The sequence below is a fragment of the Neopelma chrysocephalum genome, unplaced genomic scaffold, assembly GCF_003984885.1.
Source record: "Neopelma chrysocephalum unplaced genomic scaffold, ASM398488v2 Primary Assembly neopelma1_26, whole genome shotgun sequence".
In the NCBI taxonomy this organism is placed as follows: domain Eukaryota; kingdom Metazoa; phylum Chordata; class Aves; order Passeriformes; family Pipridae; genus Neopelma; species Neopelma chrysocephalum.
The window spans coordinates 21,876,684-21,895,255 of record NW_020897695.1 but is presented as its reverse complement, the minus strand read 5'-3'; the positions used below and the strand labels follow the sequence as shown (position 1 = coordinate 21,895,255).

Sequence of the window (18,572 nt, the reverse complement as noted above, 5' to 3'; positions counted from 1 at the left end):
CACGGGCTTGCTCCACATAGAAAACGCCATCAGTCCACTGCTAATGACACAAGTCCTTCAAATAACATATTCCTGGTCCAGAAGTGCCAGTTCAGGAGTAAATTAGAAATTGCAGCCTGTGTTGCATTGTCCAGATCTGCTCTGTATAATTATCCACAGTCTCCACAGCTGCCTCTGTTGTTGGCTTTCTGGGTTCTGTTTTGGGGATTTTTTTTTAACATGCCAGAAGCCTGATGGTGCACTAGGTTTGCTGAGCGTGTTGTCACACACCCTGGAGAACCTCTTAGGAGTCGCTGAACATTCACGTACACAGTGAGCAGTACAGGACCCCATCAAAGCTGAGAGCAGCCTCCAGGCCACCATGGAAAGATAAGCTATTCCACAACAGCCACAGATGGAATCTGTGAGGCATGGCACATAACACAGCTCCTGGGAAGATGTGAGGCATGTTGCTACTGACCCCTACATCTTGCAGTAGTCTCACGAGGTGCAGCATATTGATAAAGAAACATGATTTGGCAAAGTATAAACATGTCACTGCCTAGGTCGGAGCAATCCTCCTTGGACAGGGACCTTCTCTCCTTCACCATCCAATGGGACACTATCAGAGAATGGAAAAAAAAAAGGCGTGGCTGTTCTGGACATGACACTTGCCTTAAGAGAAAGCCTGAAGGAAAGTGCATGTGTGTGTGTGCATAACTACAGAAATACGTAATGAATGCTTTGATGGCAACATTTGTAAGAAATGTGAATTGGAACAGAGAGGTGATGGGTGAAGTAAAGTAACAAACTTGTGAAAGGAGGTTTGCTGGAAGCAGATGATGCACAGGACCTAGATAGGAAGAGAGCTTTTCCTTGGGTTTAGAAATGGAGAGGAAATGATTAAGAGGGATTCAGGAAGCTGAAGTACAACAGTGAAAAACAGGTGGGTTTCTTTGGTTTGGTTCTTTATTTTTGCACAGTGTTTTACAAAGACAAATAACCAGTATGTATGTAAGCTAACTAACAACAATTAGATAGCAAGGTGGCTGGAAGACTTTTAACTCCCTAGGGAAAGACAGATTCTGCTTTCAGGGCACTCACAACGACATTTAAGATGGTATGGCAGATGCTACCAATGGAAGAAAGTCAGCCCCAGAAGGTGAGTGGAGGAACAGGCAGCAGAGTCTCAGATCCAGTCAGGAAATTCAGTAAAACCATGAGAAAGCAAAAGGATAAAGAGGGCAGAAAAAGGGAAAAAAAAGAGCTCGAGACTTCATTACAGTATGAAATCAGAAATCAAGAAGTTGGGAAGGAAACTTAAAATGTTCTAAGTTTGTTTCAGTACTGTAAGACAGAAAAAAAAAATCAAAAAACTTTTCAGGAAGCAATGAAGTGGCTTCACTGTTCAGAGGTACACATGTCTTCTAAATGGAGCGATTTTCTTCAACGCTGTAATTCAGTAGGAGCTCTCACTCCTCCCTTCTCCCCAAATCAATAAGCAGGGCCTACGCAAAATAAAAGCAAGGAAAACCACCTGGAAAGCGGGGGGTTTCCTACACTGCCTCCTGCAGCGCCCGCCCCGCTACAGCCCACAGGATGAGTCAGGAAAGGACCACGCAGCGGGTCATCTGGTCCAACCCCCCTGCCCAAACAGGGTCATCCTAGAGCACATTGCTCAGAGTTGTGTCCAGACAGTTCTTGAGTATCTCCAGTGAGGGAGACTCCACAACCTCTCTGGACAACCTGTTCCAGTGCGCCGTCAGCCGCACAGTAAAGAATTTCTTCCTCATGTTCAGGTGGCCCTCTCCCCCCCCGCGTCCGCCGCCATCCTCATCCCCTCCTACCGCTCGCAGGGCGGGCACGGCGCAGTTCCCGCGAGAGCCGCGGTATCGCGAGAGCCGCACGGGACGGACGGGGGAGGAGGAGTGGTGAGATCTCGCGAGAGCGGGCGGTTCTCGGGCATGCGGGCGAAGGCGGTGGCGCCGCGCGCGATTGGCGGGCCGCGCTCCCCCTCCCCCGCGCGCCGCCGGCTCCGCGCATGCGCCGCGCGGCGCCGGCCCGTGTCCGTGTTCCCCCGGTGCGGGTGTCACCGCGCGACACCGTCGAGCCCGCGTCAGCATCCCAGGCACCGCCACCGCCACCTGCGGGCCCCGTCGGGCACGATCCGCGGGAGCGGAGCCGCGCAGCGCCCCGGACGCCCTGCCCGGGGGCGGCCCGGCCCAGCCTGACCCCGCTGCCCTGCCGGGGAGTGCCTGAGGGAGGAGGCGGCGGCCCCGCGACCCGCGCCCGGTGTCCGTGTCCCCGGCCGCGGCCGAGGATGGAGTAAGGAGGAGCTGCCGCCGCCGGGAGACACTTCCGCGTTGCGGGAGAGGCCGCGCCGGCCTGCGGGGCGCTCCCGGTGCCGCTCCGCCGTTGCCGACTCGGGCAGCGCCCCCAGCCCCGGCCCGACTCCGTATGTACTGGCGCGGCCCCATGTGAGGCGGGCGGGCGGTGCGGGAGCGAGCGAGGCCCCGGCGCGGCCGCAGGGGTCGGTCCCGGTGCGGGTCCCCATGGCGCCCTGAGCGCGGCGGCGGCGGGTTCCTGGGCCGCGCCCTCGGCCGTGAGCGAGCTCGATGCCGAGCACCTCGGACGCGGCGGCCGGCGGGAGCGGGGGCAGCCGGGGCTGGGGCAGCGGCGGCAGCGCGGCGGTGGAGGCGGCGGCCGACAAGAAGCGGCTGCACCACCGGAGGCGGAAGCGCTTCGCGGCCCAGCCGCAGCCGCCGCCGCCGGCCCCGCACCCGCTGCTGTTCCCGCTGCTGCAGCCGCCGCTCCTGCAGCCCCCGCTGTTGCAGCCACCGCTGCCGCCGCAGTCCTTGCTCTTCCTGGCGGCTACCGGCGCCTCCTCCTGCTGCGGGGACGGCGGGGAGCGGAAGCGGCCGCGGGGCAAGCGGCGCTCGGGCTCCCGGCACAAGCGGCGGCGGGGCCGCGGCGGCGGCGGGGGCGGTGGGGGCACCCAGGAGGCGGAGAAGCGGCGCGGTAGCGGCGGGCTGAGCACGCTGGTGGAGGAGTACGACGACGTGAGCTCCCAGTCCGAGGGGCTGCTGGGCGGCGGTGCGGCCGGCGGGGGCAGCGGCGGGGGCAGCCCGGGCTCCTCGTCGGGCGGCGGGACCCAGCGGCAGCGGAGCGAGGCGGAGCGGAGCGGCCGGTCCCGTCGGGAGCACCGCGGTAGCAGCGGGCGCTCCAAGGAGCGGCACCGGGAGCACCGCCGGCGCGGCGAGGACAAGGCGCAGCATGAGGGGGCGGCGGCGCCGGGTCGCGGGGCACCCGAGCCCTCTTCGTCCTCCTCCAAGTCCCGCAGCCGCCACAACCACACCGGGAGCCAGGACCGGGAGGGACTCAAGAGCAGCAGCGGCGGCGGCAGCGACAGCCGCAGGAAAGGCTCCCTCGCCTCGCCCAGCAGCGGCAGGAAAGAGCGGGAGAGCAAAGCGCATCGGAGCCGGACTAAAGCGGCCAAGGAGCCGCCGTCGGCTTACAAGGACCCGCCTAAGGCTTACCGGGACGACAAGCCTGAGCCCAAAGCGTACCGGCGGCAGCGCTCGTCGCCCAGCCCCGGGCGGGATGACAGCCCCCCGCTGCACCGCTCCTCGCAGAGCCAGCGCGGCCGCAAGTCGCTCAGCCCGGTGAGCGCCCGCTCGCCGCTCAGCCCCTACAGCCGCCGCCGCTCCCCCAGCTACAGCCGGCACAGCTCCTACGAGCGCGGCGGGGATGTGTCACCCAGCCCCTACAGCAGCTGGCGCCGGTCGCGGAGCCCCTACAGCCCCGTTATCCGGTGAGTCCGGGCCGGGGTGGGGCGGGAAGGAGGAACGGGGAAGGGGGCTCGGTATGTGGGGGAGGGTAGTCATGGCTCGGGCTGGGATGCAGGGAAGATCTGAGAGGTGTACATTCAGCAACAGTCCCTCCCTCTTGCCCTCTTGCTGCCAGAAAGCTGGGGCGGGGGGAAGGGTAGAGGGACAAGTACAAAGATCTTCCTGTCTTGTCTCTTGGGGGTAAAGGGAGACGCGGTTGCCTGTGTCTGTAACACTTCTGCGTCTAGTTTCTCTCCGTGGGAGACCACCTAGCTGGAAAAAGGCTTTTAAATGTAAAAAGGGCACGAGAACATTCTCGGATTAGAGTGACTGAAGGAAGATGCTTCTTGGAGGACAGGTTTTCTGAAGGACCAATTTTGATTTTTAAATCTTTACTTACAAAGTACAGACATTCTCTGGTGCGTTTTTATGTATGCTATTACCCCGTAAAATAGGATGCATATTAAATACACGTGGGTTTGGTTTAATTCCCACTAATCTAAAGAGAGAACAAGCTGACAGCAGTTTGTGTTTACAAGTGTTTCTTGTTCTTTTTAGAGGTCTACAGAAAGACTTAGACTCTCTGTTTTGCTAGGAAAGTGAGTCAACGTTAAGATGTGTTAAATTGTCTTTTGTGCAATACACGACCAATGAAAATAAATGTAAGCTCTTTTTCTAGTAAGGTTGTGTACATGAATGTATTGGAGTGCATTTGCAAATAATTTTTTCTTCAGTTAGTGGGAACTCAGGGTGTAAAAGTCAGCATTGCATGACTTTGAATTTTATATGGAGAGGAAATGTGAGCTGTATGTTTCTAGTCAGATACAAACTGTGGTGGAACTAAAGCTCTTCAGAATATTTTAACCTGCATCAAAGTCCACTGGGAATCTAAAGTACTTGCTCAGTATGTGTTTATAACTGAAGATTTTTTTTTCCTATATTGGAATCCTACTGTTACCTCGTTGTTTATAGGTTTACTTAAATTCATGTCTGGACTTTTAATTTTAGATGCATCAGGCGATTTGTCGTTCTACTGGCAAAAATTTTGTTTACAAGGCATTACCTTACTTAAAAGGCAGTTACCACTTGTCTGGGAACTGTTCTCTGGTGTTTCTAATGAGTACTTTGTGTTGGTTTCTATTTGGGTGTCCTGCAGTGTATCCCGGGAACATGCTGAAGCTGTTCTTGTGTATCACTGGCTGTTGGTAGGGTCTGCTGTCCTGGGTGCACTGTTTAAAGAGTGAAGTGACAAAGCTGTGTCCTGTTTTGTTCAGAGAGAGGGAGAACAGAGGTGCCTTGGGATAAAAATAGTGATTGTTTTAAGGTGTGGTTGTATGAAACAGGTTTGTATACAAAGTGTTTCGAGCAAAAAACAATGTAATTGCTCTGAAAAACAGCATGTTGTTCTGTGAGAGTCTGTTAGAAGTGGTTAAGGATACACTTTCAAAATTATTTTAATAATAGCGTATTAGGAATATTATCTGCATAGCTTGATTTAAATGCTCTAGGAATCAAATTATTTTTTGTAGTTTCTTATATCCTGGAATAAGAAAGCTAATAATGATGAGCAAAATTATGTACGTGAGGTTTGCCTTTAGGAATAGCTGTATTAGTCACATTGACAACCCATTTAAGCCTAGGGTTCTGTCTTATGCCTTGACTGATCAGGTTGTAGTAGAGTTTTGTAGGAGGATTGTGTTTCTTTTTTTCTGTTGGTAGTGGGTCTGTGATTTTGAAGCGTGAGAGTTTAAATGTCCTGATTTTTCTGTTGACTCTGTGGTGAGCAAATCCTTGAGCTGCAGATCTGTTCCTAGGAGTTAGCTATGTGACTTCCCACCTTCTTTCCTCCCTCCAGTTAGACTGTAATTTGCATCCAGTTTTTAACTGCTTACAGATAAATTACTTGTTGACAAATGCAGACTGCCAGGTTTACAGGAGAGGTATTGGAATGGTTGAGTGAAAATGAGAGGTTGCTATATGTAGAAAGAAATGTTGGTCTGTCCCAATGGGGCATTCATTGCAAAAATATAATTTTCACAGATAACAAAAGAAACCAAAAGTGTGAAGATTAACTCACTTGTTCATAATGTTTACTAGTTGTGGAGAAAACAAAGCTATTGGTTTGGGTTTTTTTTGCTCCCATACAGCTATTCCACATTATGTGTATTGCAGTGGCAGTAGGGAAATAAAGATGGAAGCTTTTCATACTATTGTTTTAACCACTGAAAACTATATAATGATCACTTTTTGCTGGACTCTGTGATGCTACAACCGAAATGCTGAACATTTTTGTTGTCCTGTTTAAGATATAGTGGACTTAGACTTGATAGACTATTACAGTTTCATGAAGGCAACAGCTTCTTACAGCACCTGTCTTCTTCATCTGGATGATTTAAAGACTTAATTCTGGGCTTGTACCCAGCTGTAATGATGTCGAGACAGTAAGAACTTTGTATGTGACAGAGTATTCCAGCCTGCAAGTCTTTTTGCTCTTTTCATCCTATGTCTCATATATGTCTTCTCTGATGTCATGTAAATTATTTAGTTATTTTGGGGTGTAGAAAATAAGAACGAAGTATTTCTAGCACACTTGGAAAGGCTCGTGTTTCGAGTGCTGTTTTTTTCATCTGGGTGTCCGAGGTGCTTAGGGAGAAGCTTCTAGTAAACAGCTGAAGAGAAAAGTGAAGTCAGCTTTGCTCATTTGCAGCAGCAACAGTGCACTTGAGTGAATTGAGGTTTGAATTGCAGCAGTGAACTCTGACTACTGTCTTTAGGTGATGTTGCCTGGATGTGGGTTCTGAAGAGAAGCAAAGACAATGGATGTGCGTTCCACACTTGGTGAATTCTTTTTGAATGGCAGACTAATTGCCTTTTCCATTATAATAGCAGGAAAAAATTGTGGTTTGGACAAACTGAATGTTTGAGCTGTTTTCACTTGTCTAACAAAACTTCTTTACTTGCTGCTGATGGATTTTTCTTGTGGATAGAGTAACACAGATGTTCTAAAGCAGCACATGCATATTTTCAAAATGGAAATTCTTCTAAAAATATGAGGTATATTTTTCTCTAATGATAAGCTGGTTAAAAAAAAAATCACAACCAAACCCCATGGTTGACAAAATAAGCAGACACAGTCTCTCACTTCCTACAATTTCATCCTAAACTAGTTTTCAGAGAACTATTTTTTGTAACTTCAGTCAGGTCATATGTTATGTGATCACACGTTTAATTCAGTTAGCAGTACAGATGAATAATCACATTTTTCCAAATTTGGATACACCTACCCATTTGCTTAGATAAAAGTAAGTAGGTGGGGCACTACTAGTATAGTAGTACTATGTGTATGGATGTTACTTATAGGAAAGATACAGATTTGTTTTCTTGTTGGTACTATAGAGCCATCTCAGTCTCTCTTGGTAGCTAGTCTGTATAGTGAGGCTCTGCAAAATGTGGATGATACATATGCAAAACCACAACAAGCATAGGAAGACAGTAAAACACATATTCAGCTAGTAAATGCCTACTACATGGAGAAGACATGGTTTCACACACTGATATGAAAATAACTTTGAATCCAGTAATTCTACTACTTTTGAACTTGAAGGAGTAAGAGAGAGTTTGACTTTTTTCTCCCCCTTGACTGGCGGAAATAAGATTTATTTTTTTTTACTTAAAGCTCTAATTTTGTTTAGCAAAACTGTATTTTGTAGAATTTCAAATGGGACACTGTATGTTTTCACTGTTTGGAGTAGATAATTTTTCCAATGAATATTGAAACTCCTACTCTATTACTTATTCTGAATTTATTAATATTTGTTTTGTTAATTAACAGTGGCCTTTGCCTTTTGCCCCAGCCACACTGATGTGTTTTTCCTTTTCCTGGGTCCTCATTCGACAAATTTAACTTTAAATGTGTTTAGAACACAGCTTTTGAGTTGACTTGATGTTTTACTGGTTGATTTTTTTTTGGTAGGCCAAGTTCTCATTTGAAAATATAGAGTTATAAAGCAGGTTTAAGAAACAAATAAAAGCCAAGCTCGGAGTTTTCCTGTATTCCTTTGCTGTATGTATTGGAGACCCTTTTAAAGATTTACAGTTTGAATCAATAAGGGAAGTTATATAGTCTTCGTGTAGAAAGCAGCTGAGTTAGGTGGTTGGTTGCAGAGCTGCTTAGAATGTAACCTTGAGCTAGAAGCTAGAGAAAATAAATAAAATTAATTAATAAGGTATCAAGTGAAGGAGTACTATTACTGTAACGGCTTAAAGAAATGAATTGTACGTTTGCCAGTTAGTGCAACATGGAAAAGCTGTGCTCTGGACTAAAATTTTTTGTCAAGGTGGTTTATGTTAGTGAATGATTATAAGTGTCTTGGAAGATTTGCAGTGAAGCCAGTTGATTAATTTAGGTCTCCCTTTTCAAATACAGTATGACCTTGCCATGCAGTGGAAGTTGGCAGTGCTTAGTCAGTAGTCCAGCATTAACTGCTGCTAAATGAAAGAGCTGGACTGCAGTGGTTGTTTTAACCTCCTTTAGACTGTTCAGTTTCTTGTTTTCCCCTTCATATTCTCATTAATCCCTTTGTGTTATGCCTTGTCAAAAGGTTACTGGCAAAGTTATTTCCCTTATTCAACTTCATGGGCCCTAATGTGTTCTGAGTACAATATTGTGTGCATTTAGGTAACAGCCAGTGTAGCTGGCTACTAGCATGTTGGATTTAGCTTGCTCTTAAAGCAGTTAAGAAGAAAAGAGGTTTTCAGGTTTACAAACATGAGAAGATAACACATGACCTTTCTGATTTCTTAATAAAATGTAACTTTTTTTGGTAATAACAATCAAAGGAGTATTGGAATGGGACAGAAAGAAGCACGTAAAAAAGCAGCAAGGCAAGAAGCACCTTGTAAGCTGAGTGAAATCTCTATTCCTAGTAATCTGACATATGTAACTGTTATTTTTCTTTCCTCTGTGCTTGCAAATAGCAAGATAGTAAAATACAACACTCTAACATGCTAATTTGAATTCTTTCATTCTGTGCTTGAGAATGTGATTTTACATCAGTAGACTTTTTCTTTGTTAAATTCATTAATAAATTGACTCTTTGGTGATTGATTAGTGAGCCAGTGAAGCCTAGAATGTTGCATTTAAGGAAGGAGGAACATTGGAACAGTTTTGAATCTCGTAACTTTGACAATAATAATAGCACTTTGATCTCTTAAATTTTTTTAATAAAGTGACTAAGTAAGTTGTATTAAGCAGAGAAAAAAAATATAAAAACATATTGAAATCTGCATATGGTTCACAAGGGGTTTTATGAATGTCAAGAGGCCTGGCAGTTCTCTCTGTAGGGATCTAGACCTTTGTGAAATGAATTCAAAATGCTCATAGGAGACTGGCAGTGACTGTGTGTGGCAAAAGTAAGTAAGGCAGAACTTCTGGGTGCAAATAGGGAGAAGCATCAAAGGAAACTTACCTGAAGCAGTGGCTTGTTAGTAGTCTGTCCCCCTGTGTGTTACTGGCAGATGCTGGTGCTTTTGTTTAAGAGAGTGGGAAGTGACCTTTAGGTTTAGTGCACTTCCTGATCTCTCTGTACTTGGGGAAGAGAAGTTTCAATTGCATTGTTAGATTTATTTGCTGTTTGCAGCACAATTGTAGCCACTGTTCTTTTGTTCCATTTTACTGTGTTAAAAACAAGCTGCTGACTAAATATGAAATAGTTGGTGATGAATGTCAGATAATGTATTTTATATGTATGTGTATGCACACATGCGCATTTAACAGCAACCTGCTAGAAGATTTAGAGAGGACTGTGTATTTCAGATGTCTCTACTGGTGTTTTTTCAGGGTCTCAGTAAGTGGTCTTGTTCAATGACAGACACTGACTGTTGTGTGAGCTGATTCCTGTGCTGTTAAGACTGCATCTTTTAAGTCACATGAATCTTAGCTCTGAACAGAGTGAACTGACTGGTTTTATTATGCATAAGGCAATATTTCTCCACTCTAAGTGCTGTATAAGCATGTAAACATATCCATATTTTTGGATTTATGCCATTTTTATAGATGGAAACTTGTACATAAGTTGTCTAGCCTGGGAGGTTCTACTGGGATTTTTGAACTACATAGATAAAAGTGAGAGCTGGGCGTTTGAAAGATCATTAGGCTTCTGAAAACAGCAGATTTTATCATTGTAACTTGAATAACTAGCACTTTGACAAATCTGCTTTTTACTTAAGATTCAGCATTTGTCTATTTAGTTCATGTTTTCGCTGTAACTCTTGGGTTTAGCTCAGTGGGTTAGGTACAACAAGGGATTCTTGCTAAGGTGTTTGGGATGCCACTGGAAGTTTCAGTTTATTATTAGCACAGACATGAACTATGTAATATAACAATTCTTTTTTCCTGACAGAACTGGTGAAAAATTTTTGGGAAAATTCAACCAGTGCAGAGACTATAATCAGTCAACATATTTGATAACTAGGCTGCTATCATTTTGATACACTGTTAAGGGCTGTAATAACTATTGGGACTGAAACTTAAATATTTGTATGCATGTGTATTTGCTGTCTTCCATATTTGCTGTCTCCATACATAAAAAAGTATGCAGTTGTCATTTGGGGTGTGAAACCCAGGATGCAGAACGGTTAGTATGTTTGGGTTTTTTTCTGAGCTTGCATAAATCCACGTTCATGTCCCAGACTTTCTTGACTATTGGTAAAATACAGACATTAATCCATTGTCAATTCTTGGCTTCTTTACATGTTTGTTTTTGAAGAAAGTATAAAATTTTAAGTTATTTTTTGGCCTAGCTTTCTAAAACTGTCTCTTCCTCACCAAGTTATGGTAGCTGATCAGGTGATCAAATCAGTTTTCACTAATTTGAACAGATTTTTTCATTTTATCCTTAGTAATGAACTAAACGAACCTGTTTTATTTTGTACCAAAGTTGAACAGAAATAGTCTTAGAATCAGGCATAGTGTCTCACCAACTGTATTGTTTTAAACTGCTACATCTCTTTACAAGTGCATGTGGAAATACATCCATGTTTCTGTTTGTTACATTGATTACTTTCTTAATATTAGACACTGATCAAAACAAATAAGAAACCCAAAATTATGCTTATAAAGGAAACAGATTTTGAAACCTTTAGGGCATGTTTTAAATTTGGTACAGGTTGCAATGCAGTCCTTGGGATAGAGGTTATGTTCCAGTGATAATTGGAGCAAGTGTCAGTTTAAATAGCTGATTTATGAATAAGATATGTAAGCAAATGTTTTCCAAGACAGGTCAGTGACATCCTTGCAAATGATGTACCATTTATAAGAAGTTAGTTTAGGGAATTATTAGCTTGTGCTTCATGCTGGAGAAATATAATTATACCGATTCTACGGCGGGTACAGATCTGTAGCTGTAACACTTCTTGAAGCTGTAATTCCCCTCTGAAAGTCAGACAACAGTGTGAGGAGAGAGTTCACGCATTTGAAGTGTGTGTATTTTATGCATTCTATCAGCCCTCCCTTTTTCTTCCTGCAAGCCCATCTGAATTCTGTATAAAGAAACTTTGTACCTTTTTACTTTTACTCCTCTTTGGCCAAGCCTCTGAAAATTTTCTGTGGTATTTAGTACTTAGATTTTCAAAATAATAATGAAAAAAATACCTTTGGCAAAATGGTTCATAAAGGAGCAGAAGTGAGTTTTCAAGAGAATTTTTCTGATCAATATTATGATTTTATTTGGTGTATGTCAGACGTGGACATTAATACTTCTTTGCTGAAGTGAACCAAACGTTAAAGTTTTGTTGAAAAGTCAGAAAGGAGAATTGTAAATTTTTTTTAAAGTGTAAAAAAATTAATTATTTTTATTATTATTTTGTTATTACTATCTGTCATTGTTACCCTGCTGTGCCAGAAAATCCTATAAAACCTACCTCCTGGCATAGAATTGAACTGTGCTGGTTTCCAAGAGTTGTCTTCATCTGCGATTTGATTTTTTTTCCTTTCAAGAGTCTCTAGCAATTTGGATCAATTTCAGTTTTACCTATAGAATTTTGAAGTTTGTGCTTAGTGCATACACATTGTTTTCAGTCACTTCTTGATTGATCTCAGTGACTTTTTGTGAAGACTGATAAGAGTTCTTGTGTTATAAAAAGAAAAGAGTGTAAGTTTGGAAATTAGTAAATATTGCACACGAAATAGAATTATTATTTTACTAACTTAAATATTTGTTCAGTTGAAGCATTGAGATGTAACTTCGTGTTTTGATAATTAGAACTGAATTAATTTGTCACTAAAATTAAATTGTATATGGGGTGGATAGTCCTGATCATAAGGATTGTAGTTGGCTTCCTCTTTGTTTGTTTATTGGTGGTTTTTTGTTTGTTGGTTTGGGTTTTTGTTTATTTTTGTTTTGGCAATCTCCATACACTGGTGCTATCTTTTGAATTCTGAAATGTATCTGTCTTCAGAAAGTCTTATTTTTGCTATTGCTTGATACTTTTTTCTTTGTCCAGCTGATGAATACTGTTTTTTTTAATCCTGATTATAATTTTTTTTCCCCTACAATTGATTAGCAAAACAGATCTCCATCAAACTTTAATCAAGAAAATACTTGTAAATCTGATTATTATCCTTGCCGTTCTTGGTATGGTAAAATGGATTAAACCTCCTACATTTAATTTCATTTATTTCATAATATTTCTGTGTAGTAGCAGTGGATTAGGCTACTTTACTTGTTCCATGCCTTTCACCTCAATTAATTTTTTTCCCTTTACATTTAAATGAAGAACTGACTCAAAACTACTACTAGGCAAATTAGGATATTTTGAAATTTTTAATGAAAAAGTCATTCATATTAAATGGTATTTTTGGACATTAAAAGTTTACTTTTCTAACTGTTAAGATTACCCCCCACACACCTGCCCTCATTCTAGGTTGTTTTCTTGATATGATTTTGTAGATGATTTAAATATTTTTTCTTTCTATTAGTTTCTGCATTCAGATGCTGTTATAACATAGGCTCATTTGTGGATTATGTTTGCTTATCAGTAGGTGTAACAAGTATTAGGTACTTGTGGTTTTTTGGGGGCCTTCTGTTTTTTGTTTTTTTTTTAAAGTGTGCAATTAGATTTCAAAAAAGGAAAGCTAAGATTTATTGCTGTCTTCTAGTTGCTTATATTGTAGCCCTTAGTATTCATTTTTTTCAATTGACTTATTTTAATTACATTTATGAAAGTGAAAATTAAGAAGTTCCTACAATTACTGGTTCAGCGTTGTGTTTACATTTCTCTTTCTGTTGTAAAATTAATTTAATTTGGTTGAACTCTGTTTATGTAGTCAACTGAATTTTTCTCAAATACTGTGTATACTAAAGGTGTTTGTAAAAGTTGCATAGGATGAGATTTTCTTAAAGGAGAAAAATATCTCTTAAGTAGTGAGGAAAAAAGAACATTGCTGTCCTTATAAAGGTGTTCTTGTATTTCACAGTTTTGTAACAGGAGAAACTACATCTAAGAAAGTTGTAATGTTTTCTAACAACCTGTTTAGGTGTAGAATTTTCATTGATTAACTATAGATTTTTATTTTTTTAATGCATGGTCTTTCCTATTTAGTAGACTTCTGTTTATTCGACAGCATGGTGATAATAGTTGGTTTAAAAAATGTAGTTTGTCAAAAAAGCAGATATGCTGGGAAAGCAGCTAGACTTAATTTTAACTGGATAAATTTTTACTTTCTTGAAACAGGAGATCAGCAAAATCTCGAAGCAGAAGTCCATATTCATCAAGGCACTCGAGGTCTCGTAGCAGACACAGATTGTCCAGATCCAGAAGTCGTCATTCAAGTATTTCTCCTAGTACATTGACTCTGAAGAGTAGCCTGGCTGCTGAGCTGAACAAAAACAAAAAAGCAAGAGCTGCTGAGGCAGCCAAAGCCAGTGCAAAAGCTTCCAATACGTCAACACCTACTAAGGGAAGCACTGATGCTGCTGTAAGTGCACCTCAAGTGAACAACGTAAAGGATCTGAAGAAGATCAAAACTGAGCATACGCCTTCTCCTACCAGCAGCGCAAGTCTGAAAAACGACAAGGCAAAAGCAAAGGTCTCACTTCCTGAAACAAAAGGGGAAAATAATTTAATTGCAGACAAAGTTACTAAACAGAAGCCTGCAGCAGTAAAAGAGAATAAATTAACTGTTGTAAAACAGCCACTGGTCACTGTAAGAGAGAAAAGCAAACAGAGTGCACCAAGTGTAGTAGCCAAGGAAAAGGATCGAATTGTTGCACTACCAACCTCCACACTGCCACCCTTGCCTTTGCCTCCCACGCTGCCTGAAGACAAAGAAACTGATAGGTGAGTTGTGACAGAGATTTGCTTTTGGAGTTGTCTGTTCCTTTTTATTATTGTTGTTGTTATTATCTGTTCTTTTATTCTTGTTGATATTGTTGTTATTATTTCCTTCACAAAATAAATACAAACCTATTTGCTAGATCAGGCCGATGCATTATGTACTTTGTTTCTGCTCTTCAGTTGTTTAACTGTGTTTAAAGGTGTGGTTATTAGTTAGGAATTTGATCTTAAACATAACTTAATCACAGAGTCACAGAATATGCTAAGTAAAGGGACCCACAAGGATCGTTGAGTCCAACTCCTGGCCCTGCACAGGACCATCTCCAAGAGTCACAGTATGTGCCTGAGAGGATCATCCAAACACTTCTTAAACTCTCTCAGGCTTGATGCTGTGACCACTTCTCTGGGGAGGCTGTTACAGTACCCAATCACTCTCTGGGTGAAGAACCTCTTTCTAATATCCAACCTAAACCTCCCCTGACACAACTTCAGGCCATTCCCTTTGGTCCTGTCACTGGTCACCACAGAGAAGAGATCAGTGCCTGCCCCTTCTTTTCCCCTCATAAGGAAGTTGTAGACTGCAATGAATTGGTTCTTGAAAAGAGAAGGATTTTGTGTTGGAGGAGTCTTTCAATAAAAAGTGTACTGAAGAGGTGATTTAGAATTGCTGGTACATAATAGCTTTGGGACTAATGCAAGGATGCATTCAAGGATTCACTATTTCAAGTTTTGTGTGAACATAAACTTCTGGGGAAAAGTTGAATTCAGCAGCAATATGTGAAAATTCTTTATTTAGCTGGAGTTTGAGGTAAAGATTTGTTTTTCCTTTGAAAGGCAATTGTTTTATAGTTGTGCATTATTTTAGTGTAATTTATCTCAAAGTTCAGTAGTATTATAATAGAGTATGTGTAATGGAAATGAGGTTCATGGCTTATCCTTTTTGTTAACTTTTGAAGTGTAAAAAATGGTCTGTAGTGAAGAAATTAATTTCTGTCTTCCAAGTGTCATCTGAGTTTTAACTGTGTTAAGTCTGTTCCTAGTCCAAAGAGAGAATATGTGCTGTGATTTGTATTGGAAAATTATGCTGTGAGGCTGTAAGTTACTATTTTTCTTTCGGTTTGGTGATGAGAAAAGTTTCTTTTGGTTTTACTCATGGTGTTACATACCTCTCACATGTTTGCAAGAAATCACTTTCTCACAAGTAAACCAAACATTTTTAGCTAGAGCTGTAAATGTTTCTCTTTGGTTTGCTAGTAATTTAATGCTGTATTACACATTAAGGTGCATAGGAGACCTTGGGAAATAAATGCAACCTAACAGTATTAGATAGATACATTCCTCTTTTACTGCTAAAACCAATCTTGTTTCTTGCCCTTCAGCACTGTAGCAAATTGAATACCTGTGTGGCAAATGTATGATTGCATTTAAATGTGTGTCAAAGCCATCCTGTCTAGGTAAATGAGATTCCTGACACTGTGAGCAAGATTCACTGTTTTAACTAAAAACGAGGCTAACTAGTTTAACTAAATATAATTGGCGTTGCAGTATTAATTGCAATAATATGAAATGAGATTTCATATTGAAGCCAGCTAATTGTTTCTGATTATTATTTTTTTATGCAATGCCTGTTTAAGTTTAGCGAAACTGTACAGAGGAGTTAAGCTACAATTAAGTTGTGGTTTTTTCAGCACTGGGCTCATTCTTTCCAAAAAAAACCAAACCCTAATACTTGCAAACAGCTGCATTAGAAAGATTAATGACAAGTAATAAAATATCTTTTATGCTTTGCTTAGTTTTACCTATAGGATGTTATAAACTTCAGATCAGAATAGTTGTGATTACAAGTCATGATAAAGCTGAAGCCATCAAAGGAAAAAGATCAATTTTTTTAAAGGTGGAAGAGGACAAAGGTATTTACCTTGGGCTCATAGTTACTGTGGGGAGACTGTGCCAACAAAGAAAACTTGATGCTGTTCCACTGTGTAAGTTAGCTGAAAGGGAAAATTGCCCTGGTTGTCAATGATGTGTGATTTAACAGACCTGAAAAAAAAGACTGCTCTTGGCTGCCTCTGTTTTCATGTGCCACTTTTAAAATCTGCTTCAGAACCTTTCATATATTATCATTTCACTCATATTGAAAATTTGGGGGCAAAATTGTGAGAGAAATACAAATATATGAACTTCAAAAATAAGAGTTTTTCATTACTGGGATAACTGCATGCACTGTGCTAACGTGGTTTATTCTTTATAGTATGTTAACCATTTGTGGTAAAGGCAGTATATGCTTCCTTCTGATGCTTCTTTAAAATTGGGCAGTGACAGCTTGAGAAGTGGTAAAAGACATTAAAATGTTCTGTTTTCATGGGGAAGCATAGACACATGCAAAACACTGGAATGCTTTATTTGACTACATAAAAATTGCTAATTGCAATTTAATTAAAAAAAAATATGCATTCTCCATGATGGGAGTTGGCAATATCCTTCCATTTACAGAATTTCTGCTTTATCTATGAAACTAAGCAGGTAGGAAGTTGCAAATAAACCTTCACAGAGGAGGATGCTGACATTAGAATAGTGTGATTTGGCAAATGCAGCTGTGGTGGGAAATGTCCCCTCAAAGCATGACTCAGTTTTCTTGATATGGTGACAGTTTGAAATTTAAAAAGTGAATACTATGAGAGAGCCCTCTGGGGAGGAACAATTATGTAATTTTATAAAGTTTAGAGGTGATCCTGGCTTTAAAACTGCTGGATATGCAGTAGCTGCGCAAATCTAGCTAAAGGAAGTTCTGGTAAAATGGAACCACATGCTTAAAAAAAAATCCTACAGCAAGTATGATGTTTTCAGACTTTCCCCATTAGAATGGGAAGGGCATCTCTCTAAGATCATTGTGTTTAGTAATTTCTGAAGGAATACATTGCTGTACATGTGTTTGTGTTTGGGGATTTTTCTCAAGACAGAGATTGACAGTATCTGTTGTCTAATTATGGTTGATTAAAAATTGGTCAGATATCAGTAATAAAAACATCTAGTAATTTTTTTATCTGATTTTTTTTTTCCACTTGATTTGCATGCTCATCGCTACAAACGTGTTAAATCTGGAGTGTTTCAGCAGATGTATGAGGTTAGAATCTCTAAATGAGGTGGTGTGGACAGCCTGGTAATGCCCTGCAGTGTTACTCTAACCACAAAGTTCATTATCTGTGAAGACCAACTTCACAGAGAACTGGATTAGGATGGTCTTCTCTTTTATATGAGAAGCCAGTCAGAGTACAGATTTTACCACTACACTTGAAGTCTGGCAGCACCTGGGCTCTAAATATTCTTAATAGTCTAAGCCAAAAGCTTGGAAAGAAGCTTGTGTGGCAGAAGTCTAGCCTGGTAAGGCTTCCTGTGTCATCTAACCTCAGCTTTCACCAGAAAGATCTGATTTTACACTTCTGTAGAACTGTGGTAGTTACCTATGCATCTTCAGGAGAGCTATTTGTGAGCCTGTTATCCAAGTCCAAATTCTAAGAGCAGAGATTTCAAATGTTGGTGCATTCATAGTCTGGAATGCATTTTTTTAAAAAAATATTCTAATATGTTTTCCTTTATGTATGTTAATATTCTGCTATTGTCAACTTACTAGCAAAATTGTGGGGTTTTTTTATTAGTTTGCGAGAGAATATTTCAGTGAAGTCAGTTAAAGAAACAGAGAAGAAACTTCGCCATCTGCTCGCAGACTTGCCACTTCCACCTGAGTTGCCTGGAGGAGCTGAGGTACCCAAAAGTCCTGAAGAAAAGAAACCAGCAGTTCAGTTACACAGCAAGAGAAGACCAAAGTATGTTTATTAGACCTTTTAAGACTATCAAGCAAGTAGAAATGATAATAGTTTCTTTAAAATATATTCTTGTCAGTAGAATTCTGATTTTTAATGACCTGTTTTAATATTAGAGAGGCTTGACTCAAACTGCATAGTTTATTGCCACTTAATGGTAGTAAGACAGTTAACTAGTAGCATTTCAAATAGTTAGCATTGAGGATTCTTCAAAGTTAAGACAACCTTTAGATATATTGGCTGTATTCTTAGAAATATTTGTTGCTTTCTAGAATATGTGGACCACGACATGGTGAAACGAAAGAAAAAGAAATAGACTGGGGAAAGCGCTGTGTGGATAAATTTGATATCATTGGTATTATTGGTGAAGGCACTTATGGCCAAGTTTACAAAGCCAGGGATAAAGATACAGGTAAGTTCAAAAAAGTAAATGTAATCCTGTAATTTTAAGTGAATGGGATGGTTTTGTTGTAGTTTTCATTTTATATTGAGTAAAATTTGTGGTATTCTGCCCTCTAATGTTTGGAAAGTTTTTAGTTGTTGATGTGTTTGTTCAGTTTTTATCTAGCATTTGTCTAAATAAGAAATCATTTGCTGCATTGGAAAATCA

The 18,572-nt window shown here is 41.3% G+C and overlaps 1 protein-coding gene across 7 annotated transcripts in view; it reads left to right on the top strand.

Annotated features, from left to right (window-relative positions):
• The first annotated feature begins 2,524 nt into the window (after positions 1-2,524).
• The window catches only part of CDK13 (cyclin dependent kinase 13), a 48,574-nt gene continuing 32,526 nt past the window's right edge, over positions 2,525-18,572 (top strand). For 6 of the 7 annotated variants that reach the window (XM_027675852.1, XM_027675851.1, XM_027675847.1 and 3 more), the window contains exons 1-4: positions 2,528-3,790; positions 13,539-14,144; positions 17,798-17,965; positions 18,235-18,374. In XM_027675852.1, the coding sequence (XP_027531653.1) occupies positions 2,595-3,790; positions 13,539-14,144; positions 17,798-17,965; positions 18,235-18,374 (2,110 nt within the window). In that variant the 5' untranslated portion in view covers positions 2,528-2,594. Of the gene's footprint in view, positions 3,791-13,538; positions 14,145-17,797; positions 17,966-18,234; positions 18,375-18,572 lie in introns of all 7 variants that reach the window. The other variant, XM_027675848.1, reaches the window with a different exon arrangement.